General features: G+C 41.8%; 1 protein-coding gene across 3 annotated transcripts in view; it reads right to left on the bottom strand.

Annotated features, from left to right (window-relative positions):
- The window catches only part of EPHB1 (EPH receptor B1), a 470,470-nt gene that overhangs the window by 214,267 nt on the left and 229,289 nt on the right, over positions 1-26,914 (bottom strand). For all 3 annotated transcript variants that reach the window (XM_044434338.1, XM_044434328.1, XM_044434348.1), the window contains exon 3: positions 5,723-6,404. In XM_044434338.1, the coding sequence (XP_044290273.1) occupies positions 5,723-6,404 (682 nt within the window). The remainder of the gene's footprint in view (positions 1-5,722; positions 6,405-26,914) is intronic.

Here is a 26,914-nt window from a genome sequence, read left to right as displayed (position 1 = left end):
ATTTAGTTCTCTTGTGACCAAATGCTGGGGACAATCAACAGGGATGGGTAGCAGAATTATGCATGATGTGGATAATGTAGAAAGGAGACATTTCTCCGTTCCCGAAATACTAGAACCTGAGGTCATCTCATGAAACTGATTGGTGGGAGATTCAGAAAGGATAAAGGGAAGAACTTCTTCACACAGCTCATAATTAAACTATGAAATTCACTACCATTAGATATAATGATGTGCTTAAAGGGGGGTGCTTAAAGGGGGATCAGACAAATGCATGTAGGCAAAGAATATCCAAGGCTACTAGGGTTACCTGCTACCTCCAGTATTAGAAACACCGTGCCTATACGCAGAGTTGCCAGGGAATCTGGGCAAGAGCTCTCTATTGTACTCATATCCTGCTTATGGGATCCTGCAGGCAGCTGGCTGGCCACTGTGTCAACAGAGTGCTGGACTGGATGGACCACTGATTTGATCCAGCTTGGCCCTTCTTATGTCTTCGGAGGTAATCAGCCCTCCAGGGACATCTGTTGGACTGCAACAGAGGCCAGAATAAACCTAGCATGAAAGTTCTGTAGTCAGATGTCCTTGTTTATGGCCTTGTTTGTGCCTTTGTTTTAATGAGCTATTAAACAGCTGCAGGGAGCTCAAAGTGTTACTTTTATTTACTATCTAATAGCCAAATTTCTCTGGGTGGTTTGCAACAACTGAACTAGTAGCACTAGATGAGGGGGTGCAGAACTTTCTCCCCTGCCATTTCCCTGGTCTAAGTCACTCTAGTTCCTACCTGCCTTTCATTGTGCCTCATAAAAATACAGCAAGCTCTGTCATTACTGGATTCCCACCCATCCATCCTCACCCATAGATGATCAATGCCAGTTTCATGTTCCTATGACTTCAGAAGCTGGTGTGGGGGGGGGGGCGTCAATTTATATCTAAGAAACAGTACAGGTAGAAAAAAATAATTAAACTGGGGAGCTTCCAGCAAGGCAGCTTGTAGAACTGCCAGCCAAAAGACACTGTTCAAGTGTTCTGCCTTTCTCTCTTTAGTGGGGTTTCTATGGTCTTAGAAAAAGAGAGTAGAAATGGTGAGAAACATGGAAGGGTTAATAATGGAAGATAAAGTTTAGACCCACTTTGCATGAATAAAGCAGAGGAATGAGAGAACAAAACTCTCCTCTGGATGCTTTCATACTCTCCCACTGATCCTCTGTTCCTAAACTTGGCGCTTTTCTACACAGGACTGTCAATCAGCTGTTAATCCTCTGGATCTACTTCAGTTTCATTACAGAATTGAAATCTGCTTTTCTGCTATATAACCTCTAGGTGGCTCTGTAGTTTCACAGAATAGCACAACCATACAAGAGGAAAATGCTTTTCCTTTCATTTCACAACTAAATTTCATATTTCCCTCATTTTAAATACTGTTAAACAAGCTAAACAAAAACAAACTTCATCTAAGAACCTGTGAATACAGAATGAGTATACGATATGCTCATGTAGAAATGCATTTGGACACACACCAATTTAAAAACAATTGGGAAACACAGTAATGGAGTTACTGCATTACATCTGTTTTAGCCCTTAGATTCAATTTCTTCAGATACTATGCTTATATTTTAGAAACAACACAAGGTCTTAAATATCCTTTAGAAAACATACTAAAGGCAAAGCAATATAATTTCTAATATTAGACTGTGTTGGCAGGAGAGAGAATGTTTTAGAGAAAATGTAGAAGTGTGAACAATAAAATAAGGTCAGACACTTTTTACACAATGCATTGCATCTAAGAGTCTTTTGCTACTTGATGTATTTACTAAACATTTGCAGGCAGTGCTCTCAGGGTTTCACTGCAAATGCAGCAAACATTCTGTGAAGCCAGCATTATAGGCATGACATCATGACAGAAAGTCTTCTCCTTCCACTGCACTCATTCCACAAGGAAAGATCCCCAGCAAGTGGCCTTATACCTACAGAATCTAGTCTATGTCATATTACTTAGATGCAGACCTCTTCCCCAATGCATGGCCCATGCCTTATCATCTTCCCAGCTCTGTAAAGCACCTTCATCACCAATGGAAGAAACAGGAGAGGGTGTGCATTTCCAACAGAGTTTATCTAACCCGTCTCAAATGTCTGTCCAGTCTGGAGATGCTAACTCTCCAAGCAGCATCCAACTCAGCTCCTACAGAAGGGCAAAGGCTGTTCCGTTCAAATCAGTAGCACACCCCCACTAATTTCAGTTTAGCCAATGTACATACCATTTATAAGGGGACTACATCTATATATTATTGTCTGACACTAATCCAATATTTACATATAGTGTTGTTAAATCCATTGAGGCCACAATAGGTATTCAAAGGATGTTGAAAGAGTGTGGACCTACGTACTGGATGCAACAAAGTCTGGGGAGTTATACTATTTATCCAATATGGTTGATATGCATACTGGTCTAATACTAGCATTAATATATTGTGTTGAAGTGTTTATCACTTGGAATGGGGACATTGCATACGGCATACAATTTAGATCTCACTCTGGGGAGTTATAGGTTATTGGCACTTACCTATATTTCCCAATATTTCTGTATTGCATTTTAATGTTTTACTTTGTAATAAAGTAAATAATAAAGATGATGATGATGATTAAAGGGGACTATACCACACTGTGTCTGACAAGTTGGAGAAAAGGCCAACAGAAAGGAAAAAAGGGAGGCTATACAATCTGGAACTATTTAGCTTGTTAAAAAGCCAAGTAAGTGTATGTGTGGAGGATATGATAGAAATGTACAAAATTATGCATAATACAAAAAAAGGGAAAGGTCGGTCGGTCTCTCTCTCTCTCTCTCTCTCTCTCTCTCTCTCTCTCATTCTCTCATAATACTAGAGATTAGGGTCTTCCCAAGGATTCTGTTGATGGTCACCAATTTGGATAGCTTTAAAAGGGAATTTGACAAAGGGAGGGGGAGGTTATTAGTCCTGGCGTCTAAATAATACCTTCAGCATTAAAGGCAGTATATATGCCTCCATATGCCAAGTGCTAGGGAACACCAGCAGAATGGTGAGATTGCATTCTCATCCTCCTTGTGGGATTCCCCACATAAACCTAGTTGCCGATTACATGAACTGCACACTAGGTCCATCAGGGGTCTTCTTATGTTCTTAGTACCTGAATTTCAGAGCTTGGGAGGGGGGAGGGGGTTTTCTTCTGCTTTTCATTGAGCAAGAAAGCATTTCTATAGAGTGGCTAATGGAGTTCTTCACCCCATCACTGTGTCTGTGAAACAGGCAGCAGGTGACCCTTCTTGATAACAACAGTATGTTCACATGTCACAACAGCATCACTGGGTTAGCTCAGCTTGGGTCACCCTGACTCTGACTTTGTGAGAAACTCAATAAAGATGTGTCAAAAAGTTGACTGAGACATTTCAGCTGAGCTAAATTCCCTCTGTGTGGATCTGAGCTGAGGCTAAACTTGAACCTTATGGAAACTCAGAGAGAGAGCTCTGTAGTCACAATTATTTGCCATGGTCCCATTTGTTCCATCAAAAGTTTTTCCTTAAGCGCCGGTGACAATAAAACTTGCCTCCTTCCCTCCTGCAAGCATTTACCAAACAGATATGAAAAGCAGTGTGAACAATATTAGACTTCAAGAGAAGCAATGGTAGCCTACAAATGGGAATGCAGATTTCCACCTAATGTACTGGCCATTCACAATCATGGGTTTTTGTTATCCACGGGGCACTGGAGCTATTCAGAGATGCAATACTTCTGTCATTTTGAGGGCCAAATTCCATTTTGGAGAAGCTGTCAGAGGAATGGCCAGAGACCAAAAGCACTTTCTTTTAGTGCAAACCTCTTACTGCAAGTAGCTAAGCCTCAGGAGAAGCATTTAAGCTTTTTAGACTGGGGGAAAACTGCACACAAGTCAGGAAACCAAAGGATTAGTGGCTCAGGGAATGAGGGTGAAGCCAGAGAAAGGGAATGAGGCCTGTCAGGGAAACCTGGAAGGGCAATTTGGTATGCCAGATTTGGTCTCTGGGCCTGAGAGTCTGCATTCCTGTTGCATCATAATTCTTATTTATATCATGTTTATAATGCCCAATGGTCAAAGATCTCTTGGAAGTTAACAAGAATTCTTATAAAGCAGTGGAGTAGAATAAAAATACCAACACAAATAAACCCATTAAAAGTATAAAGCATTCAATACAACATTTAAAGTAGAAGTTAAAACCATTTGATGCAGCCTGACTTCTTAAGAAGAAGAAACAGCTGACAGAAGCCCTCCATATGCCATTAAAAAGTGTTAAACACCTTGCCACAGAGGGCAGGCTTAATCTGGTACCAAAAGCTTAACAGAATTGGCACCAGATGGGCCTCAGGGAGATCATTCCAAATAGGGTAGGCATCACTGAGTAGGCCCTCTTCCGTGTAGCCACTTTATGAACCTTCCTCAGAGATGGAGCTCAGAGGAAGACCTCAGATAGTCAGTGTAGTTTCCAGGCAGATTGAGGTCAGAAAAGCTGCTCCAACAGATATTGTGGCCCCAAGTCATATAAGGCTTTATAAGTCACAGCGCCTTAAGTGGACTCAAAAGCCAAAGAGCCAATGCAAATGGGCCAGAACAGATGTTATATGTCAAGATCTTCTGGTCCCAGTTACTAGCCTGGCTGCTGAATTTTGCATATGCTGAAGGTTCTGATCAGACTTCAAGGGCAGCCCCATATATTGTACACTAGAATAATCTTACTTGGAGACTACTGGAGTATAGATTACTGAAATTCTAAAGCACTGTAGCAAAAGATTCAGGACCATGATAAATCTAATGAATGGGATTTTCCATTCTGAAAACCACACTGCATAAAGTTCACATCCAGGACAAATCACAACTGAAGGATGCAGGCAGAGATGAGCCTAATCATCTGCAGGAGCATGTCTTACTGCAACAGCTTGCTTGTGTCCTAAGATCATCAGAGAAGGCTCTTCTCCAAGTGCTTCAGGCGCACTATATGACTACAAGGGCAATAGTTTGCTTAGATGTGGTGCCCTAAGTACTGTTAATTTATATTATTTTAAGGAAGATTATGTTTGTGAGCCACCCCAAGGCTTCGGAGAATGGGGCGGCATAGAAGTTTCCTAAATAAATAAATAAAATAAATAAGTATGGAATACCCTCTTCACACAGATGGGTATGACAAGATAGAAATCATTTCAGCACCAGCTTTACCCCTTGTTTGCCCTATCATTTTAATTTGAATACATTGACATAGTGTTTCAAGTTTATGATCAGTGGATCATGATCATGCTGTTTCAGTGTCGAGTTTTGCATGGTTGTAATCATACTTCTGAATGCTGCCCCTGAATCCACAAGAATGTGCAGTTTACCATGTTTTAAGACAACAACCAACACCAACAGCACTAGGAAGTCAAAGCCACAGCTATGCATCATCTCTACTCTTGTTAGGTTGTTACAATACTTGTTACAATACTTACAGCCTGGCTTAGGTTGAGGAAAATAACTTTTGAGCAAAGGCTTTAGCAGCCATTGTTGTAAAATAATCCCAACCAACCGGCATTAACACAGGTTCACATTTCTAATCTGATAGTAGCAGAAGTTGGTTTAGAGTCAGCCCCTTTACAGCACTTTGGGCCCTGTTACCTCTCAAAGATGTCTAGACAGTTCTTTAGCTCTCCACCAAAACAAGCATCTCAGGAAAACGTCTCCTTACCTTTGCAGGCCACATTGTTCTCAGGCTCATATCCAGCTTTGCAAGTACAGCGGCCAATGGGAACCATCCACTCCCCATCACCATTGCAGTACAGTTTAATGGGCACATCCACCTCCTCGGCATTGGGAATGCATGTGCCTCGTGCAATCACTAAAGAGGTGCTCTCTGCTCCTGTCATAGTCTCTGGGAAGATGGCAAAATTCTGCACCACACTCGGGCATTTCTTAAAGAACACCCTCACTGAGAGCAGGGACATGCATGCCCCATAATCCTGAAAGGCCAGATAGAAGCCATTACGGTTGAGGGGCCCAAAGCTCCTCACCTCAGTGTTCACTTTCATCAACCGGCCACCAAAGTCCACCTGGGAGAAGCTCTCATCTGCAGCAATGGTGTCCACCTTGAGGTAGGGGGCTTCTGTCCAGAAGGCTGACTTCTTGGTGGCAATGACAGAGTCTGTCTCATAGTAATACAGGTTAAAGGTCTCCTTGCAAGAACCAGGGACATTGGGAAGGCTGCTACAGTCCCGCACAGTGAAGCGCATCTCCGTGTAAATGCGGTGTGCACCCCGTCGGTTGATAAATGTGGTGAGGAGCCAATTATTCTGGTTGGGCTCAAAGACGTTGCAGACTTGATAAGTGCGGATTGTGTTGAGGTTCTCATCATAGCCACTGACTTCTTCCCACTGCATGGAACAAATGAAAAAGATGGGTGGGGGGAAATCAGGCAAGGAAAAGGAATGAGGAAAAAGAAACACAGGGGTGTTAAATCAAGGGGTCATTAATCACAATAAACTGGTTTGTGATACACAGAGGCTTGGAGGATTTCTGTGCTCTGCTTTCAGTTTCTGGAAATGTGAGCGTTATCCCTATATTTTTAGGGTTTGTTCCAATACCCATGAACATGTAATCAGCCAACAGAAAAGCAAAGCCAAAAAGCTAAGAGCTCTTGGCCCAGTTATACACACACACACACACACACGCATGGGGTGGGGGGGAGCACAAGTGGCTTGGAGCCATAGGGCGGCTTGGAGCCATTGAAATGACACATACATTTTGTTTTTCCTCACATGCTAACCATCTCTACAAACTGATGCAACCCTGAATCATCTCATGTCCTTAAGATTCTGTGACAAAAGTAATTGAAATCAACAGGTTTCTGGTCTTCTGGCAGTGTGACCTCTTTTAACCTCAAATTGGCAGAGCCACTGTGAGCTTGGCAGTTTCCTGATAAACATTCAACTTGGCCAGAGCTGGCAAATATCAGGTTGTGTTTCATTTTTAAAAAACAAAAACAGAAGTGAGCCAGAATTCAATAAAATTAACAGGTTGGGCTAATCCAAATTATTGAAAACTAAGTGGTGATTTGTCATTCCTTCCAAGTGTTATGACATCTGTTTCATTTAAATGAAAGAAAGTGCCTCAAGATAAAGTCGATGCTTCAGATGTGCCCTTTCAATTAGGAAAGAATACTTCCAACTCAGGAAACTGCTACTCATTGGATTTATTTCTTCTAAATATTTATTCTTCACCTTTCAATTTCATGTCACCAAAGTGGCTTATAATAACAATACAAGCAAAATAACTTAAAAGCAAAAATAAAGAAAAAATGGAGAATCATGGGGTGGAGGGGGACAGAGGCATCCAAAACAGAAACATAAAGGCAAAAACTTAAATTAGCAATTCTGCAGCCACTTAGGCATTTCAGTATAGTGGGGTTTTGAAAACATGTCTAGCATTACATGGCAGACCCTCACATGCTTGCACAAGCATACCCTCTAAAACACAGTCACGGTGGTGTCAGATAAACTTGCATGATTTCTGGCATTGCATAGATGAACATGGGGCATTTTTTTTTAGTTATTGCGTGTTTACTCTCACAAGGCACCCAGGACAGCTGGCATGGCCCTCCTTCTCTCCATTTTATCCTTAGAAAAACCCTGCAAACTAAATTAGGCTGAAAGTTAGTGACTGGCCCAAAGCCACCCAGTGAGTTTCATGACTGAGTGGGGATTGAACCCAGATATCCAGAGCCCTGGTCCAACACTCAAGCCACTACGCCACACTAGATATCAGTTTTATTTCCCCATACTTTTGCCAAGCATTGGTGCCCAAGAATCCACCCCCATTCCTGCCTCAATCGCACACTGGATTAATTTTCTCTGTAACAGCCAACCAGCTCAATTTTAAAAACCAAGAAGGGGCATGCTCTTTAGGCTAAAGATGTGTCAAGGCAACACAATTTTTTACAATCTCTCATCAATGATCCAAAATGGACCCTTGCCAGCATGTGAAATGACAGGCTATACATCCTCTGTGTATTTTTGCTTGTGTACGCATGAGTGGATGAGGAAATGAGGAAGGAGAAGAGGACAGTTTATGATTGGAAGGATGGGGAAGAAGGAGGGGGGACTGGAACACCACATTCTCTTTAAGGTTGCAGTGAGCTTTTGGAATACAGGTGCTGAAATATACAAGGGCCATTGGTCAAAGTCCTGTGAGCAAAACTGAGGGGAAGGCAGCTTGACTCTGCCCACAACTCTACAGTCTCTTTTCCAAAGCAATTTTTTTAAAAAAAATCTGGAATGGGAGGAAAAGTGCATCTGTGCAATCACGTGTGAAAAGTGCAAATGGCAAAGCAAACTGTGGTCTACATGTGGTTTGGGGAAATGAGGGGGAGGGGGAAGGATGTGAGAAAATTCGCTTCGGGCAGATCTCTCTATTTCTCCCTTTTATGAGCAGCACATCCATCAAAGCTGACAAAGAGAGTGTGCCAATTTACAGGTGAATTAATGAAAGGGCATTAACGTAATGTTGGCTACTCTGGCAATTAAGGGGCAGAAACAAAGGGTGACTGGGCCTATGATGGCATTAGAATATCACAGCCCAATTTATAAGCCATCCAAATTGCTCTGTGTTTACAGGCTGATTGTTTGCAAGCGCATTATTCATGCAGCCACCTTTAAGTGCCGCTCTGGATGTGATGCATAATTCCAAGGTGCTCCAGTGCCACTGAAGCATGAATTAATGGCTGTATCGCAGCACGTTATCAGAAGGATTTTAATATTTCTTTTTATGGAGATGAGAGTATTACATATGTAAGCAAAACTGTACAGTGTAAAATATGAAGGTGTCTTTCAGATAACTGAAGTTAACATGGTGACAGGAGATTATTATATGTGACAGAATGCACATGGCCATAACCCCCCAGTTGCTTTAGGAAGTTTTTAAATTCCTATTACTCGACTTTTTAATATTTTCCCTGTAAAATTTCAGCTCGAATCTAAAATGCTGAGCAACTGCAAAGGCTCACAAAACTGTAATGGCACCAATCAGCCATTTATTTCCTTCCTGGGTGATGTAACAATACTATTAACAGGTACTATCTCTGCTTATATGTACAACAACTTAAAGTTGTTTCAGAAGCGTGTACATTTATACACATACTATTATGCAGAATTCTCTGGAAAGTACATCTGCTAAGAGCATTCTTTCCAGTCAACACAGTAACTTATTCATATACAGTTTATCATTCATTCAAAAGAAAGAACCCAAAGTACCCTGCAGAGCTGCATTATTGGAAAGCATCTACCTCCTTACACTAAAGGCAACCTCCCATTTTGCAGTTGTTTGGATCAGCACAACTTCTAAATAGGAAGAAAGAAATCACTTATTTGCCAACTGAAACTGCAGATGTATCAAGATAACAGGATGGGACTATTAAATAAATTACCTCAGTAAGATTTCAAGAAAGGGATGTCAAGAGGTTCTAGGCTCTGAATAAAGGAAAGATTTTGTTTGTGTGCTTTAATTTTTTGCCTTTTCTTTCCTGAAAATAGACAGCATTCACAATTTAAGACCATGGGAACAGGCCAGATGTATCATACAAAAGTCAGTTTAGTCTAGCATACAGCCAGATGCACCAGGAATTGTGTACTTGAGTATAAGGAAAGTACTGATGGATCAGACCAAGGGTCTACCTACCAGCACTTTGTTTCCAACATTGGCCACCCAGATACCTCAGGGAAGCCCACAAGCAGGCCCTGGTGCTATCAAAGTTCAACTGAATGATCAGGAAGGGAACCCAAAAGCAGCAGGGCTGCTTCACCACATTTTGAAGTGTACCATTAAAATGAGGCACCATGTAAGACTCCAGGGAAGACTACTGACTCTAGAAAAGAGATGTATGACAATTAAGTCTACAGTCTGAAATTATCTAACAACATCACTGTGCCAAGCAGAGAATTGGTACAAGTGTTCCCTTCCATGGTTGTTGCCTAGCAGCTGATATTCAGAGCAATAGAACTGAATTTCCACACAATTGCAGGATGGGTCATATGCTACAGTGATTTGTACATACTGGTTGTGTGCCATCAGACTAACATGACTACCCTTCTCCAATGTGGCTTGTTGTGATGTCCAACGTGGATCAGACAGCAAGGGAATTTGGGCTAGTTTGTTAACCGCCACAACCACATACCCTTATCGGGTCTGGGCATCAAAACAAGCTGTAACTGATGCAGATAATTATGTAACATGGTCTTCATGAGAATGACATGTGCAGGGTAGTCAAGATGGCATGGTAGCTTTCACCACCCTTGCATTGTGTGAACTAGTGCACAGTCAACTGAGTGGTTCCAAACAGCTACTTTTCTAGATGAATGCATGGAGGATAAATCTATCTAATCCACTTGTAAAGCCATCTAAGTTAGCTCCTATCAGAATCACAAAGACACAGATTTTCATAAAATTGCTTATGCTAATGTATATGCACAGAAGCAAATTTAGAAATAATTACTATAATTTAAATCAGAGTAAGCAATGCATACCCCCTCCCCCCACAGCCTCTGCAATGCACCTGGACTTACTTCTGAGTAAACAGGCTTACAGTTGCACTACATGTCCTACAGCAGAATTTAGAGCAGGGATGATAACTTCTGCCCCTTGAGCTAGATCCAGCCCACTGGGTTTCCCCAAATGGTCGAATCCAACTCCCTTGATTTCCTTCCCTTTCCCACAACCCTCACATTTTTGGTGGTTTCCTGGCATTGTGACTCCCCCTCCCATTTTAAAAGGATGAAATGCATCTCTTACTAGCAGTAAGAATTACAGTTACAATATATTGACATTTTGTCGCCTTGTTGGTCTATTTTTGGGCCCGTCCCTTTCGCCATTGCCCCATTGCCTTCAGCTCCTTCCACAGATGCAACCTGTCTCCCCAGAGCTGTTTTCTTTTTTGACTATTTATCACATGCAGAATTATTAGTATTCAATCCGATGGACCATAATTCCAATAATTTATTATCAGCTGATCTTTTAACCCTCCTTGGGGGTAAAATAGGAATTAGGCAACATAATCCTAGCTAACATTCATGGGATTGGAGCAAAAAAAGTCTGGGAACAATTTAGAGCAATTTTCTACCACCTTGCACTGAAGCCCAATAAGGCCATCTCCACTGCTCAGGAAAGCTCTCTGATTATCTGGAGGAGGACCTTGGGTGATGCAAGGGGAGGAGAAAGACTGATTGCACAAATGCCTTCCACTCATGCAGTCACTGGATACAGCCCAGCACAAATATCTGGATAGCTGGCCAAAGCTGAGATGGTGCTGAGGCCAGAATCCACCCACCTCCCCACATTCCTATTTTGACCTGGCTCATTATAGACTTGCCCAAAGGGAAGCCCTTTAAATATCAAAATCTGGTCCTAAGAACATTATACATGTTCCAGGGTTTCCCTTACCGTTATGATGTGCTTATAAAGGGACTTGCAGTTTTCCAAGTGGCAGATCAAATGTGGTGAAAATGATTAAATAAAGGTCCATTCAAACAAAATAAGAAGGATAATAATGATAGAAGCAATGCTTCTGTGTAGATCTTCCTTTCCTCAAGAGAATCGGGTAGGTAAGCTGGACTCCTGTGAGCAACAGGAGTCTATACACAAAGACCCCGTCACCATCAAAAATCCAAAAAGAATTCTAAAAGAACAGAAGAATTATATTTATTGATCCATTTATTTAAAAAGTTTACACTCAAACTTTCACCACAAATTCTTCAAGGTAGATTAATACAGAGATTAAAGTTTATCACTAAACTGAACCTACCACAAGTACTGATAGTTCAACATTTCTTTTGAAAATACATAGCATAAATTGCAACATTGTTTAGAATTATTATTCATTCCCAAAATTGTATTTATCACTTTTCAGTGAAAACGTATGCAAAGTGATTTACACTTTAAAAAAAAACAGCACTATCTTAGAAAACAACAGTTCTATTTAGTAGCTATTTTTATTTAATTTTTAAACTTTTTCCATCTGACACCTCAAAAAGTCTTTTTCCAGGAGATGCTTACAAAAATAAAAGCAATAATACATTCAAACAGTACCATCTAAATGTAGAAAATAGGAACAACAGCATAAAAGTCAATCACCAAGGAATACAAATTCAAATTTTAAAGGCCTGAGGAAAAAAAAAAAGTTTAAATGCTGGGTCCCAAACTAACATCAGAGTATGTGCCACAGTACGTGCCAGAGTACAAAAAAATAACTGAAAACAACATCTAAAATCAAATAAAATTAGGAGTGGGGAACAGCAACAGAACAACAGCACCCACAGATGACCTTGGAGGCCATTTTTTAAAGCATAAATCTGTGGTTTGAAAAATGAAAGTGCTAGTGCCACTTGAGGCTTCCTGGGATGGGTATTCTAGAACTAAGGTATACAAAGGTATTCTAGAACTAAGGTATGCCTCCCCACAAAGTTTGAGAGCCCCTTGGTATGTCCACCATGTTGGCAGTGGCTTCCCTCATTGAACTGGGTAGTAGGCAGTCCAAGCATGTCTTATATCCCACTTGCTGCCTTGTTATTTCAGCTAGCTCTAGACATGAGTGTCATTCAGAGCATGCTAGGCAATGACACTGGCAGGCACCAGGTATTCATTAGAAGAGCACCAGAGAAGGAGGCCCAGAAGGATTTTCATCCATGACAGAGCCCTCGGCAGCTGCCCAAGGACCCCACCTGCTCATGCCAAACCTAACGGCATTGCTCAAAATGATGGCTCATGGCTCACAAGTTCTCTGAAAGTGGAGTTCTCCCTTCCATTCTTCAGGTCTCAAGCCTTTCAGGGCTTTACAAGACAAAACCAAGACCTTGATCTACACCCAGAAAAACATGGCAAGACAATTACATTCTTGAGCCAGAGGAAATTCAACCAGAGAACTGCACATCCTAGTATATAATCTAGCTGTCTTACCCTAAACTAGCTATTCAAGTACAATCCCAGTCTGACCTGGGGCGGGGGGTGTCCTATGAGGCCAATCCATATGACCATAGAGTCCTAGGAGGCCCCAAAACACCTAGAGATTTCCAAAGAGCAATAGAACTTCTCTCTGTATCCTCTACTTTTTAATACTTTTAATGAAGTGACCTAACTTCAAATCTATCCTGACCAGAATATATGTATTAAAATAAATATTTATTTATGTAACATGGCAATATTCAGAATATTCATCTGACCAATGGACAAAGTTTCCAAACTCTAAAGTCACATTGTTGCCTTCAAGAACCTCTCTTCTCATCCATTTTCCATCCTTCATTCTATCTACTCATTGACATTTATTTAAACACTGAAACAAGTCTTGACTAAAGTGAAAGTGCAAAACCAGGGCTGCCAATAACATTAAGAAAACCAAAATCATTACTACAGAAGGATTACACAACTTTAATATCAACCACAAAGCTTGAAATTGTGAAAGATTTTGCATACCTTGGCTTAATCATCAATTCAAAGGGAGATTGCAGACAAGAAATTAAAATAAGACTGAGTCCAGGAAGGGCAGCAATGAAGGGACTAGGAAAGATCATCAAATGTAAGGCCATTTCACTGAAGACCATGACCAGATTATCCTTTGTATTTCTGATCACTGTGTATGGGTATGAGAACTAGGCAATGAAGAAAGGTGACAGAAAGAAAATTGATGCTTTCAGAACATGATGCTAGAATAGACCTTTGTGAATACCCTGGACTGACAGACAAGAGAACAAGTATGCCTTCCATCAAATCAAGCCAGAACTCTTCCTGGAAGCAAAAAATGATGAAACTGAAGCTATGATATTTGGGTAAGACTCACTAGAGAAGACAATAATGCTAGGGAAAGTTGAAGGCAGACTCACTAGAGAAGACAATAATGCTAGGGAAAGTTGAAGGCAGAAGAAGCAAAAGACACACCAAAAATGAGATGGATTGATTCCCTGAAGGAAGACATAGTCTGAGTTTACAAAAGCCAAGCATGCCTGCCAAGAATAGGGCATTTGGAGGACATTCTTTCATAGGGTCACCATAAGTCAGAGAAGGCTTGACAGCATTTAACAACAACACGTTATCCCCTAAAAAACCATCATGTCAGTGCACAAGAATTTAAAACAATAAAAGTCTACAAAAATAAAAACAATAAAAGCATTAAAAGCTATATACTTTAAAAAGCTAAATTGAAAGTTGTTTCAAATTTCTTTTAAAAACCTAAACTGTTTCTACCTTTTCTAAAAGGCAAAAGACTTGGGACCACAAAAGTAGCTCTTTGGGGGCAATGCAGGTGAAAGAACTTTCATGGGTTCCCAGCAAACAAGCTACTGCAGCAACTAGCGCCCTCAGCCCTTCCAGCTGCCATGCCACCCTTTCTTCCTGTTCTGGTTCTTCCTGTTAATCATTTCTCAACTCATTCTTCTGTTACACTCAGGTATTATATATTGCAGTAATATGACCTGGAAGTATTTCACACAGAACTTCAGTCGCGGGGTGGTATAGAAATGAAATAACAAGAACAACACAGTTCACTTTCACAAGATGTAATGTTGGCCACCCATTTGGATGGCCTTAAAAGGGGATTGGATACATTTGTGGAGGGGCTCCTGGACCTGACGACTCTATTCTGCCGCCAGCATCAGAGGCAATGTGTTCTTGGCAACATGTTGTGTTCTTGGGCAACACGGGCAGGAGGGTGCACTCACATCCTCCTTGTGGGCTTCCTGTGGAACTTGGTTGGCCACAGTCTGAACAGATGCTAGAACTTTGATCTGACCTAGAATGGCTGTTCTTATGTTATTATAAAAGCACTGATAATTACAGCAAGGTATATTGGTCTAGATAGCATAGACACAAGACCAGAAAACTCCAAACATCTAGCAAGTGAATCTGCCTCTTCAAATGAAAAATGCATATCAAGGATAATTATGTGGAACTTCATGTTAAGCAAAATTAAAGTTCATCTGGCCTCAGTAGAGCTACTTAAGTACCAAACAGTTCAAGGCAATATGTCAGAAGAATTGAAGAGACACCACTAAGCTAAAGCCCAATTTGATTTGTTTGTGAATACTTGCACCAACATAGAGAAAGGTGCCTTTGTACTTCATTTTTTCAAAAAGGTCTTGGTTCATGTGTTGATACATTCGTGCTGTGCAAATTGCTGTTGTAATTAGCATTTCAAGGATAGTTAGGATTTTTCCCCCCACTGGGCAATTAGATGGGAATGCCAGCACTGAAGTCTAGCTTGCAGCAGAGTTGGTTTGTTCAAATCATAGTGAAATGCTGGCAGATTTTAAATGTCCATGGTATGAATTTATTACTTTGATGGCAGTTTAGATTTCTTTCTACCTTAGTTATGGAAGGTTTAAATGTGAGCTAGCAAAAGAAAAAAATTCTCTAGCTGTGTGCTTCACCTTTCCACTGCAACCTATTCCTTCATCTTCTTCTCACTCTTGTACAGTCAATGATGGTGGTGACGAGGAGGAGCAGGAAATGCCACAGCCTGCATGTTTATTGGCTCTCCCTTTGCAGTGCAAGCACTAGCAGTGAGAAGAGAGAGGCTAAGGATCAATGGCCTGCTCGGTCATTGGCTCTCTGCCTGTCAAGTGAGTGGTAGCAATAATGGAAAAGAGGGAGGGAGCCAACCTGAGGATGTCTTGACCAAAGGCCTGAAGTCAGAAATGTTCACAGCTTAAAAAGTCTTTTGTGGAGGAAGATCTGAGCACAGACAATGTGTGCCTGGGACTGTACATTCTTCAAATACAATTCCTCTCACTTTAGGTTCCGGGTCTGAGGGGAAGCAAGAAGCCAACACCTGGTTTCCTTTCATCCCAATTCCCAGCTCTTGTAGAGGAGGGCTGCCATCCCTGCACCCTTCAATAGCTCAGTCCCACATGGTTTTTCAGGGCTTGGGGAGCTGCATTATCTTGAACATAATGCTTCCTTCCATCATTGTGAATGTATTTTATGCTGCGGTATAGTCCATGCTATGACTTACAATAAAAATAATGTTATTAATACTACTACTACTAATAATAATACACAATAGAAGTTTTACAACAGCGGCATCAAAATTAACACAATGATAGACTATGGTTTTAATAAGACATTTTAATGCAACAGCATTAAAAGCATTTAAAAAACAACTCAGTACTAAAAACCAGCCACATCAAAACCTTATAAAGGGCACCTAAAATAAATAAGTCTCTTGCCGTATCTCTAGTCCCTTAACTGATCCTGTAAATTTCTTTGCAAATGCCACCATCCCTGATTTTCTGGAATAAATGCATGTATCTAAATTACTTTACAGCCAAGTTGCACATTAATTTAACCAGGCTGTTTCTTTTCCTTTTTTTAAGCATGCTTAATGTTGCCACTTTTACTTTGGAAGAAAAAATGCTGGATGGCCCTGATCTGGTACTGTGCTCCTGATCCAGATTAAGAAAACTTTGCACCCACTAAAACTCTCCCCTCAAAATCATTGTTTATATAAACTCCAGCTTTAGGAGGTAGGGGTGAGTTTTCGGCAAAAAAACATCACCAGAGCCACCAGCATTAGGAGGTTGTCCCTGGGTTACTTTTCCTCAAAACTAAAGTGGCAATGCTAAGCATGATTCAGGTAATGCATAGTTTAGTCCTTGGGGCACAATCAAATCTGGACATCTGTATACCTCCAAACTCAGGATTACAGACTTCCTATGCAGGAGTTCAAAGGTGAAAGCCGATACTGAGGGTCCACAAATTGTGCCTCAGGGTGGGAACATGGAGGCTGAGTTGCTGCCAGAATACCTCGTCCAAAAGTGGTTCCTGCTCTTTCCCCTCTTGCAGTCCTGAAGATGCAGCGAGAGTGGCTCTTTCACTTCTGACTGTGAGGTGGAGAGAGCACAATGAACTTGGCGACTCAGCTATGAGGTCAGAGCAATTTTCTGACCTCATAGTTGGGGCTTTGAAAAATCCTATGGTTGCCTAGACTCTGTTTAATGGACACAGAACTATGTTGCCCTGTTTGAAAAGCAATTCATTCCTGCACAATTCTGGAATCTTCCATCCTGTTATAGTAATAGTCCTTGAGCTATTCCAATGAGTGTCAAAAAATGTTACAGGGCAAACTTTGAATAAAAGCCTGCTCATGACAAAAGCTGGAAAAGTAAGAGCAAATAAAAGCATAGTAATATAAAATAAAAATAAAATAAACATCCTCAGGCTGAGTAACAGGGAGATTGTCAGTAATTTTTCCACAACTGTCTGAGTAAAGTGGAGAAGACAGAATCCAAACTGAAGGGGTCCAAGAAAGAAGACAAAAAAACTGAGTTATCAAACACAGGCTACACACTTCATGGAATTTGGCAAAGACACACACAGAGAGGGGGGGAGTGTCATAATACCAGTTGGAGTGGGGGAATATCATTTCTGAGGATTGAAGAGACTGTGGGTTTTGCAATAAATAAACAGAGGATTCAATACATGTAAATCCAGAGGTCAATCACCTGACACATCCCACGTATTTCACTGCGCATTTCTCCCAAGGACCCAACCCTGATTTATGGAAGACTTATTTAACCTGATGTTCTCTGGAAGTGATGGATGGACTACAAATTCCAACAGTTGCAGACAGCTATTCTGGCTGAAGAATGCTGGGAAATGCAGTCCCAAACATCTGGATAGCACCAGAAAGAGAAAGCTGGTCTATGGACTGGCAGCATATTCAGTGAAGAACTAGCCTCTCTAGAGCTCTGTTGGGAGCTTTTCTTCCTTCCTGCTTCCTCACAAACAGCTAAAACCACTTTATTTCCAACGTATAGCCAGCAGACTAATAACCAACAGAGAAAGAGTCTCTGAGCATGCACAGAGCAGTTTGTTGAACCCAACAAGAAACTATTTCTAAGAACCCTATTTCAGTAACCCTGGGCTCCACCCCACTGGAGAAGGGCTAGCCTCCTAGATTATGTATGCCTTCTAGTTGACTAGCCTATTTCTCCCAATGCCATGCCATGGGATTAAGAATCAGACCAAGCCCCTCTTGCTGCTCTCCCAAGTCCCCTTCTGTCATTTCCAAACTTAGTCAGTTCCCAGAGTCTGCCTGAACATCTGGAGTTGGTGGCCTTGACATAAGCTCTCCTTCCTCCACCATCTCTATATACACAGCCTTCATTTCCCATGCCTCACAGTCCACATCTGGAGAGTGGGTTCCACCCTGGCCTTGGACAGCATGCCAAGAACAGCTGCCTCTTTAATTCCCAACAAGTACCAGTGGATAAATCACCATGCAGGCAGGGATGTGCTGGGTTTGCCGGTGCCATGCTCTTCCCCATCCTGTTCTTCATCTGATTCCATCAACAAAGTTGCGGGCACAGCCTTGGCCTCCCTAGGAGGATGGCAACCCAAGCTGTAGAGCATAAGCTTGTTATTGGGACAAAGAATATTGGTTTGTTTCCAAAGAAGTAGTCTGAAGAAGCCTATAGACTTCAGCAGCCCCACATCTCCTTTTGTCCAGGACTGCAAATATCCCTTCTTCCTCCAACCACCAGCTCCTACCTGTGGCAAAACCCCAGAGCCATTCCGACAGCTGCCTCTGCTGTTGACACTCTAACAGTGACAAACTCATTGTTCCGACAAGATCCCTTTAAATAATTCACAGGGAGCTGGGGATTAAGACAGTGTTTTTCCCTGTCTCTGTTGAGATTTAAAACACTTCCAGCTGGGAGGTTTAAAAGACTATAATGGACTGTTCCACCTCCTGGTTACCATCCCCCTCCCTACCCCAAAAGCCAACTCAACAATAACACAGAGAACATTTCAGAGGGGGGGATGGAGAATTATGGGGGGTGGGGGTAGAAAGCTTGGCTGGTAACCATGGCAATACCAGCCATGCTATTCAGCTGTCATTATTCCAAAGGTTCATCCATGTCATTATCTAAGCCATCAAATAAATACTGTCTATCATTCTTGTTCTTCAAGATTGAATAAAAACAAGGTAAGGAGGGACTAGAAGGTGTCACACTAACAGAGCATCTTGGCACCCAAACATTATCTTAGTGCATGTCTTTTTTCCTCCTGATGAGCTTAGTTGGCTACAAATGGAATCTTGGAAGGATTAGCTACATTAATCTTCACAAAAGGCAGCCAGGATCCAAATGTTTCAGTGACAAATGTCTTGGTTGGGAGCTTTGCAAATCTTGAGCTCCACAGATTGGTTCATCTGCCTAAACCAGAAATGTTTAAGTCTGGAAACCTTTCTATGCCGTCAGTGCAAGGGATCCAAGGAAAGGTGCAGTCTTGAAGCATTTCAAAGTCAAAAGGTACATTGTAGCACTTAATACTTTCCCTGGAGAAGTATAGGCAGGAAAATTGTGCAAGAATCTGATTTGGTGCACTTAGATATATGATGATCGGTTAGAGTTTTTATAATGGATGCATGTCACAGAACAGACACTTTCATGATTCTTACAGATTTACTCTTCTGTATTTATATACAGAAAAATAAGCATGAAGTAGGATTCAGCCTAGCTTGATTGCTCAACTTTAATATAGTACTTACACCTTGGAATCTGGATCAACTACTTGTGCTCTCCCTTGTGATGTGTATATTGAGCTAGACCTGATCCTGTCAGTATGAACATCCATCAGCTCCCACCATCAACAGCAGGGCTTCAAAGGTCTCTGATGTGGTGCAAATGACTCCACATAGAACATACATCAGATCTCCTGTCCCCTCCTCCCCTTTCAAGTTCTTTTTTGCAGCTCCTACACTGGGAGTTGGCCATGGGAGCCATGGATTCCAATGGCTTGCTCAGCTACAGACTCCTTGGAGAAGATCTTGAATTAGCTGGTGTCTCGCAGTCTCAGTTTCTCAACATAAAATTGTGCTATGCTCATTAAAGTGCCCTATCCCATGTTTGTTTCTCAGTCTTGAAGCAAAGGAGACCAAGGCAAAAATGGTACAAGTAACAGGTGGACAATCCAGGTATATGAAACAGTCTGTGAAAAGGAGAAAAACCTGTTTGCTGAGAAAGTCAAGAGCACTACAGACTAAGGAAGCGCTGGTCCTGGTCATCTCCTTCAAATGGAAGCTCTTCCTTCTGCTGCTCATTTGTACCACTTGAGAACATGGCCCTTCAGAGCCAGTTTCTCCTTTAGCAGATGGTTACACTGATCTGCCTGGCTTTTATTATTTTTAAAGAGAATAATTATTTCCTAAGGCTAGGCATTGCTGCTGCGCTTCTCTTTAAAGACACAGATGTTAATTCTTATTATAGCCTCAGCAGGCTGCATTAGGTTTGCTCAGATCAGACTGGTGATGGCCCTACAATCCTACAGCATGGAGAAACGAGTTATATATTACCACATCAAGCAGACACACATCAGCCACAATGCAGCTGTAAATGTGCTACAACCTATGGAAAACTAATCTTCACACCCTGTCTGGGAATTAAGGTCCCCCACCAATCCAGTTTGCACAGGCAACAGTATTGCAAGAAGCCATTTGGAAGGGCTGTTAATAGGACTCTCCGGCAACCTTGTGTAAAGAGCACATGTAGGCAAAGCAGGCAGACAGTTAATGTACTGCATATGTCACACATTAATCTCTGGACTGATTCAGCTTCTGTTTCCTGAGCATGCGTTCAGAATTCTTGGAGGTCAGACGGTGAGTGGATGGTGGGAAAGAGGTAGAATTTCTCACCTTGTATTTACTGGATTCTCATGCTACTGAAATGACCAGATGATGTCTTCACATTAAGATATCCCGGAGCTGAAATGATAGCATTTAGCAAATGCAGCTTTTGGAACTGAAACTGCCTTGGTCACACTGTTTGGGAGGGATAATAACTAAGCAGTAGAACATACAACTGGAATCTCCGACAGTGCTCTCTGCCGTTCCGGTTTTTTTGTTTGTTTTTTGTTTTGTTTCATTATTATTATTATTATTATTATTAAACCCTCACACTGGGAGGCAAACATGCTGCCCTCCGACACCATCTCTGAGTTCAAAAAAGTTTCAGTATTTTGGAGCTCAGACCCCACCTGAATGTTTTGCGATTAGTCTATGTCCACAGTAGCCATTTTATGAATGAGCAAATTCCTCCATGGCACTCATTTTGTGAAAGCACCCACAGCACTCTCAGCATTGCAAATGTGCCCACCAACCCAAAAAGTCTGGGAATTTGACAAACGTTTTGCAGATCCTTGACATCTCCAGGTTATTTTTTAAAATGTAAATAGCAGATAATGGAGAACATCTCCAGCTGTGACCCATAGTGGACAATACTGTGCCAGATGGACACATAGTATGACCTGGTAGCTTTCCGTGTTCCTCTGGATGATGACCTATGCTGAGAAAGAAATTGGAATTCTTTGAATCTGTTGATTCTTCTGGACCCCTCAGTGAGTCTGATTCAGACCATTATGACTCTGAATGCCCTCAGACCTGAATGGAAAGACTGGGTTATCTTTTATGGATCTGCCTAAAATCTAAGAGCAGCTTGAAAAGTTGACCACTAGTGGGCTCCTCCCTCCAAGATTTGGTTAAGGGCCTTCTGGGCAATGATGCTAGACCTAGGTTGTTATGTTCAGAAATTCAGACATGTGTGCACTTGCCTTTCTTATCATGTGTTCTATTTTTCTTCAGCTGAGCCAGTGTTCATTAGTTTTGCTTTTCATGTCAAAATCCGATGATGGAGAACTTTTTCCACATCAAAAATTGAAGTTATTTCTTTACGTCTACCCCAAGCCATGGACATTAACAGCAGCTCAAGTGGAGCTGTGCAAAAGCCCCCAAAGGCTGATTACTGGAGAAGTGTACAGACTCAGAGCTTGTAAACTAAGCACAGTTCAGGAAAGCCCCTAAGGTTTGGGAAGCCGGGGAGCTGTGAAATTCCCAGGGAAAGCTTCTCAAACCTCCTAAACCAAACCTAGGCAGAGACCTTTTATATATTCTCTGAGAGCCCTCTTTCAGCCTATATGACAGGGTAGGAGACTGCTTCTGACAATGGCTGGGAAGGAACTCTCTGCATATATACTCTAAGGGGACTTAGCAGAAGCTTTAGCTCAGCTGGGTGGGCAGGGGGCAAACTGCTTCGTTCCCAAGGCTTGGAGTTTTCTGAGCTATGCCTTGGGGGATGATAGCATAAGGACTGCATAGTTCCATGTAAAAGAAAGACAGGCAGACAACCTACTTTAGCATCCAGAAATTTGATGAACAACGGACTATGTTTTGAGGGGGAAAGTCTAAAGGACACCAAATACAGAGGTGCTTTTTATTAATTAAAAAAGGAAAACAAATGCTACCATTTCCCAGAGACAGGCCTAAAAAGTCTACCCATGAGAACTTTTGGGGAAATGGACAGCAAATTAGCTTCAGGGTCAAAAGTGTCTGCTTTTGCATTTTTGAATTTTTGAAGTTAGGAGACAACTTTTAGGAGTAGGGAGAAGCATTTACTCAAACTCCTGCTGGATCATCTCATCCATCACCTGCTGTCTCCCAACATTTGGTCATCTGGAATACTGTGTCCAGTTCTGGGAACCAAGATTTAAGAAAGATGCAGGTAAATCAGAAAGGATCCAGCAGAGGGCAACAAAAATGATCCAGGGTTTGGAAACACTGCCTTGTGAGAAGAGACTGAGAGAACTGGGCATATTCAGCCTTGAGAAGACTCTAGCGGGGACATGATATCCCTCTATAAGTACCTCAAAGGCTGTCACAAAGAGGAAGGTCAAAATCTCTTCTCACCAATACCAGAGTGTAGGACAGAGAATAAGGAATTCAAGTTGTGACAACTCAGATTCAGGCTGGACATCAAGAAAAGCTTCCTCACTGTCAGAGCAATACAACAGTGGAACCAGCTGGCTTGAGAGGTGGTGGACTCTCCCATACTAGAGACATTCAAAAAGAGACTGGACAGCCATCTGAGTGGGATGGTGCAACGTGGTGTCCTGCAACAGCAGGGGATTGGATCCAATGGCCTTCATGGCGCCTTCCAGCTCCACTATTCTATGATTCTATGTTCTTCCTTTGAGAAGCACACATAATCTGGTTATTGAATCCTTACCAAAGCTTCCTTATCACTCCATGCCATAATTGACCAATTAGATTCTTCCTGGACTCCAGACCACTTTATGATCATTAATGTCATGTAAGAAAAAGCTGGATTTCTTCCCCTGGATAATTAAAGGCTATTTCAAATAAGATTACATCACAGAAGGCCTGTCCCAGTCACAAACCATTTCTCTCTGCAATAAATAAATAAATAAATAAAATTTGGGGGGTTTTTTGCAAAATGAAGGCTTTTTTTTTTAAATGGATCCCTGTGGTTAACTTTTTAGACCATCTTGTTAACACCCTATCCATGCAATAGGGTTACAGCCATCTTAAGGCGAGAGCTTAAGTTCTGTTTTTATGGGATACTTTGTATTTGGTTGCCACCTAACATACTGTTGTAATATTTCCTCTTCATCCACCGTTACTCCAAGTTTAAATAACGTTACCACATCCTGCACATAGCTAGAGAACATGGCATTGTGAGTCCAATCTTGCTAATTTATCAAGTGTGGATGGTCAGAGTACCCTGTTGCCAAAATTTAAGAATGGATTGTTCTGGTACTTTAGATTGTGAGGTTTCTTACTTGAATGCAGTGTTTTGTGAACTTTTGTGAAACAATGAAAGCAAAAAGGTGGTTTCTCATCATTATCTCTCGTAATGCCTTAACTTAGGTACATATCTGTACAAAGATAAACTGGCTGAAATATCCATTGCTGATTGGCTTATTTATATCTATCATGACTCCTGGGTCATACTCCTCACAAGCCACTGATAACATGGAAGGCTCTGATGGGAGCTGATGCAGGGTGGAGGAGATTTCCTTCAGCTCAGTTGCCAAAGCACCACCCACCAGCATAAACTTCTGTGCCAAAAGAACCCCTGGAGACCATCCTACATCTACCTTTATAGCCTAAGTATGTCACTCTGCCTTCTTGCTTGAATTCTGCTGTTGACTCCCTTACGTGGTGCCAGAGAACCACTAACTGAAAAATTACATTCTTCCCCAGAGGAAACTGGGGTTGGTGGAGCTAACCATCCTGACAATGCAATTGCCTTTTATCAATCCTGAATAAGCTCCGTATCTTAGCTAAACAACACTGGAGTCTGCTGTACTTGGTTCGAGCTTGGAATGACATCTTGCTTTGGTTGGAGCTCTCCAAGGTCCTTTTTCTTGGCTGAATTCCCAAAGTCCTTTTCCACCCTTGCATCCAAACTCTGTCTAGAACACAATTTTGTCCAAGGTCTTGTTCCTTTGCTTGAATTTCTGCACTGCTCTTCTGATACTGACTACAGATGGTATAGGTGTGCACCACGAGGTTTGTTTTTTATTCTTACTCTTCTTGTAAATGTTCCACATTTTAGAGCAGAAATAGACAAAAAGTAGACCTCTAGAAATCTGGGACCACACTTTCCAGCATTCCTGGCCATTGGCCATGGTGACAGACTTCTGGGAACTGAAGTTCAAAACATTTGGAGATTTTCCTGCCCTTTGGCAGAAGCTCCTCTTCTGCTCCCTGCAGACTGTATAGCCTAAAAGTGGTCATGACACTGATGTCTTCATGCTTAGCTTCATCTGTGTTCACAGATCCAGAGATCTTTCCTTAAGACTACAATCCAGTTACTTGTCTTTTGGGGCTTTCAGAAGCCTTATTATTTATTTACATTTTGATGGGCTTTCTCCCTTCACAGGCATGACAAAGTGTTAGATGCTTCACTGAAAAGAATAAAAGTTGGTCTAGTCAAGAGATGGAATTGGCATGGATACAATGAACAAAGGAGTGGTGGAAAAGAAATGGGTCTAATTTCTTAGTCTTTGGTGCTATGGTGATGGGCCCTATTGCTGGATCTTAATTACAATTTATTGGCTTGTTCTAAGCTAAGGCAGGTATTATGCAGGGCTGACACATGAAGCCTCCAAGTGACCAGAAGCCTATGAATGGTAGTTGACTAATTTCTTTATCATATTTTATCCTTCCTGCCTCTTCTTCCATCACCACCAGGGAAGTTCTTTCTTTCCCAACTGGTGCCATGTGCCCAAGCTACTACTATTGTCTGGTGCCAGCACCTCTTTGCCTATACAAGGCCAATTAAATTAGGGGTGCCACATGAAGGTTGCAACACCACCTGCACCTCAGCAACAGCTGGGACTGGGGTTGGGAAACACAGACAGGGAGGAGTGAAGGCAGCTGCCATGCTAGAAGAAAACACATTGGAAGTAGACATGTTGCTGGGGCACAGGCCCTGCCAAACTTCTAACAATGCCAAGTGTTGACATCAGGCATACTAACTTCCATGCATCTAAATGAAGTATACATGAAAGGCAAGGATATGAATGCTCCATTTTCTCTTTCACCCCCTCTTATTTGACTTTGCCTGCTTCCTACCTGTCCCCTTTCAGCATATCACCCATCTGCCTACCTATCTGTTCTGCCTTCTAGCACTGTCTTCCTCTGGAGCCTCTGACTGTGTACAGAATCAGTCTGCCCATCCATATGTTTCTCTCTAGATTCCATATTTATCTATCCATCCACCTACCCTGTCTTCTGTCTGCATTCACATCTCTCTTTGCCTTCCAGTTTACTGCAAGTTTTCATAGCAATTTTTCTCTTCAAGATAGTGACAAAGAAATTGTGCTTCATATCACTGATAGATTTCCCACTTTCTCAGCCCCCAACCCAAGTAGTGGGCAAAGGAAGTGATTTGAGTTTTCTATAGGAATGGCACATATAAGAAGAAGAAATGCTCCTGGAAAGTGAACCTGGGATTCTCCCAAACATCTGAAATGTTGAGTAGAAAGGATTTGCAAGACAAAAACAGCAACTACCCTTTACTTTCCCCCTGTATTCCCTTCAGTAGCTGCTTTGCTTCCGCTGGCATTCTCAAATGTTTGCAGCATTTGGGAATAAAAGGTTGGTAAAAAGGACTGCAGAGAAATAGCTAATTATCCCTTTACCCACTGTTTCTCCCCTCTAAACAATGGCTATGCCAAGATGGAGGGACCACTGAGTGATATTGCCTTGAGGGTCCACAAACACACTCTTAGGATGCTCTCACCTGGCACCATACAGTGCTTTCCCCACTATCTTCTCTGCTACACACATTTACCAGACAGCATTCCATTCACTTATTAATTCCATATCTATACTGCACAATAACTAAGGCTCTCTGGGAGGTTCACCACAATAAAAACCACAAAGTTTAAAGATTTAGAAACATAGAAACAGAGCAAGTCAGAAGGGGACTCCCGGGCCATCTAGTCTGACCACCGGCTCCAGCTGGCTCTGCTCACGACATGCCCACCATTTAAAAGTACAGTGTAAAAATAAAATTAAATCAAGCAGTGATTTAAAATACAGATACAAAATTAAAACAACAGAAACCAAAAGGCTAAAACACCTGGCAAATAAGGTCTTCCACTGGTACTGGAAAGAGCATGATGTAGGTACCAGGCAAGCCTCTCTGGGAAGCTCCTTCTATAATGGGGATGCCACTGCAGAAAAGGCCTTCTTCTTAGTAGCCACCCACCTCACTTCTTTGGCAGGAGCTCCTGGAGAAGATAACTGAAGATGATCTTAGGGTTGTGCAGGTATATATGGGATGAGACAATCCTTCAGGACAAGCTGTCCCCAAACCATTCAAGGCTCTGAATTTGGCCCAGAAGAAGATTAGTAGCAGATGAAAAATTACTGGCATAATAGAATTACATTGCCCAAGCTGAAGTTTCCAGACTGGTTTCAAAGACATATAACACATTGCAGCATCCCAGATAAAAGACTGCCAGCACATGGATAACTGTAGCCTTTTCTACTTTTAGAAGAGAATGGGCACACTGCAATTAAAGCCACCATCATACTCAG

The sequence above is a fragment of the Varanus komodoensis genome, unplaced genomic scaffold (assembly GCF_004798865.1).
Source record: "Varanus komodoensis strain SLA01 unplaced genomic scaffold, ASM479886v1 scaffold1, whole genome shotgun sequence".
Taxonomy (NCBI): Eukaryota; Metazoa; Chordata; class Lepidosauria; order Squamata; family Varanidae; genus Varanus; species Varanus komodoensis.
This window is presented reverse-complemented; position numbering and strand designations above follow the sequence as displayed.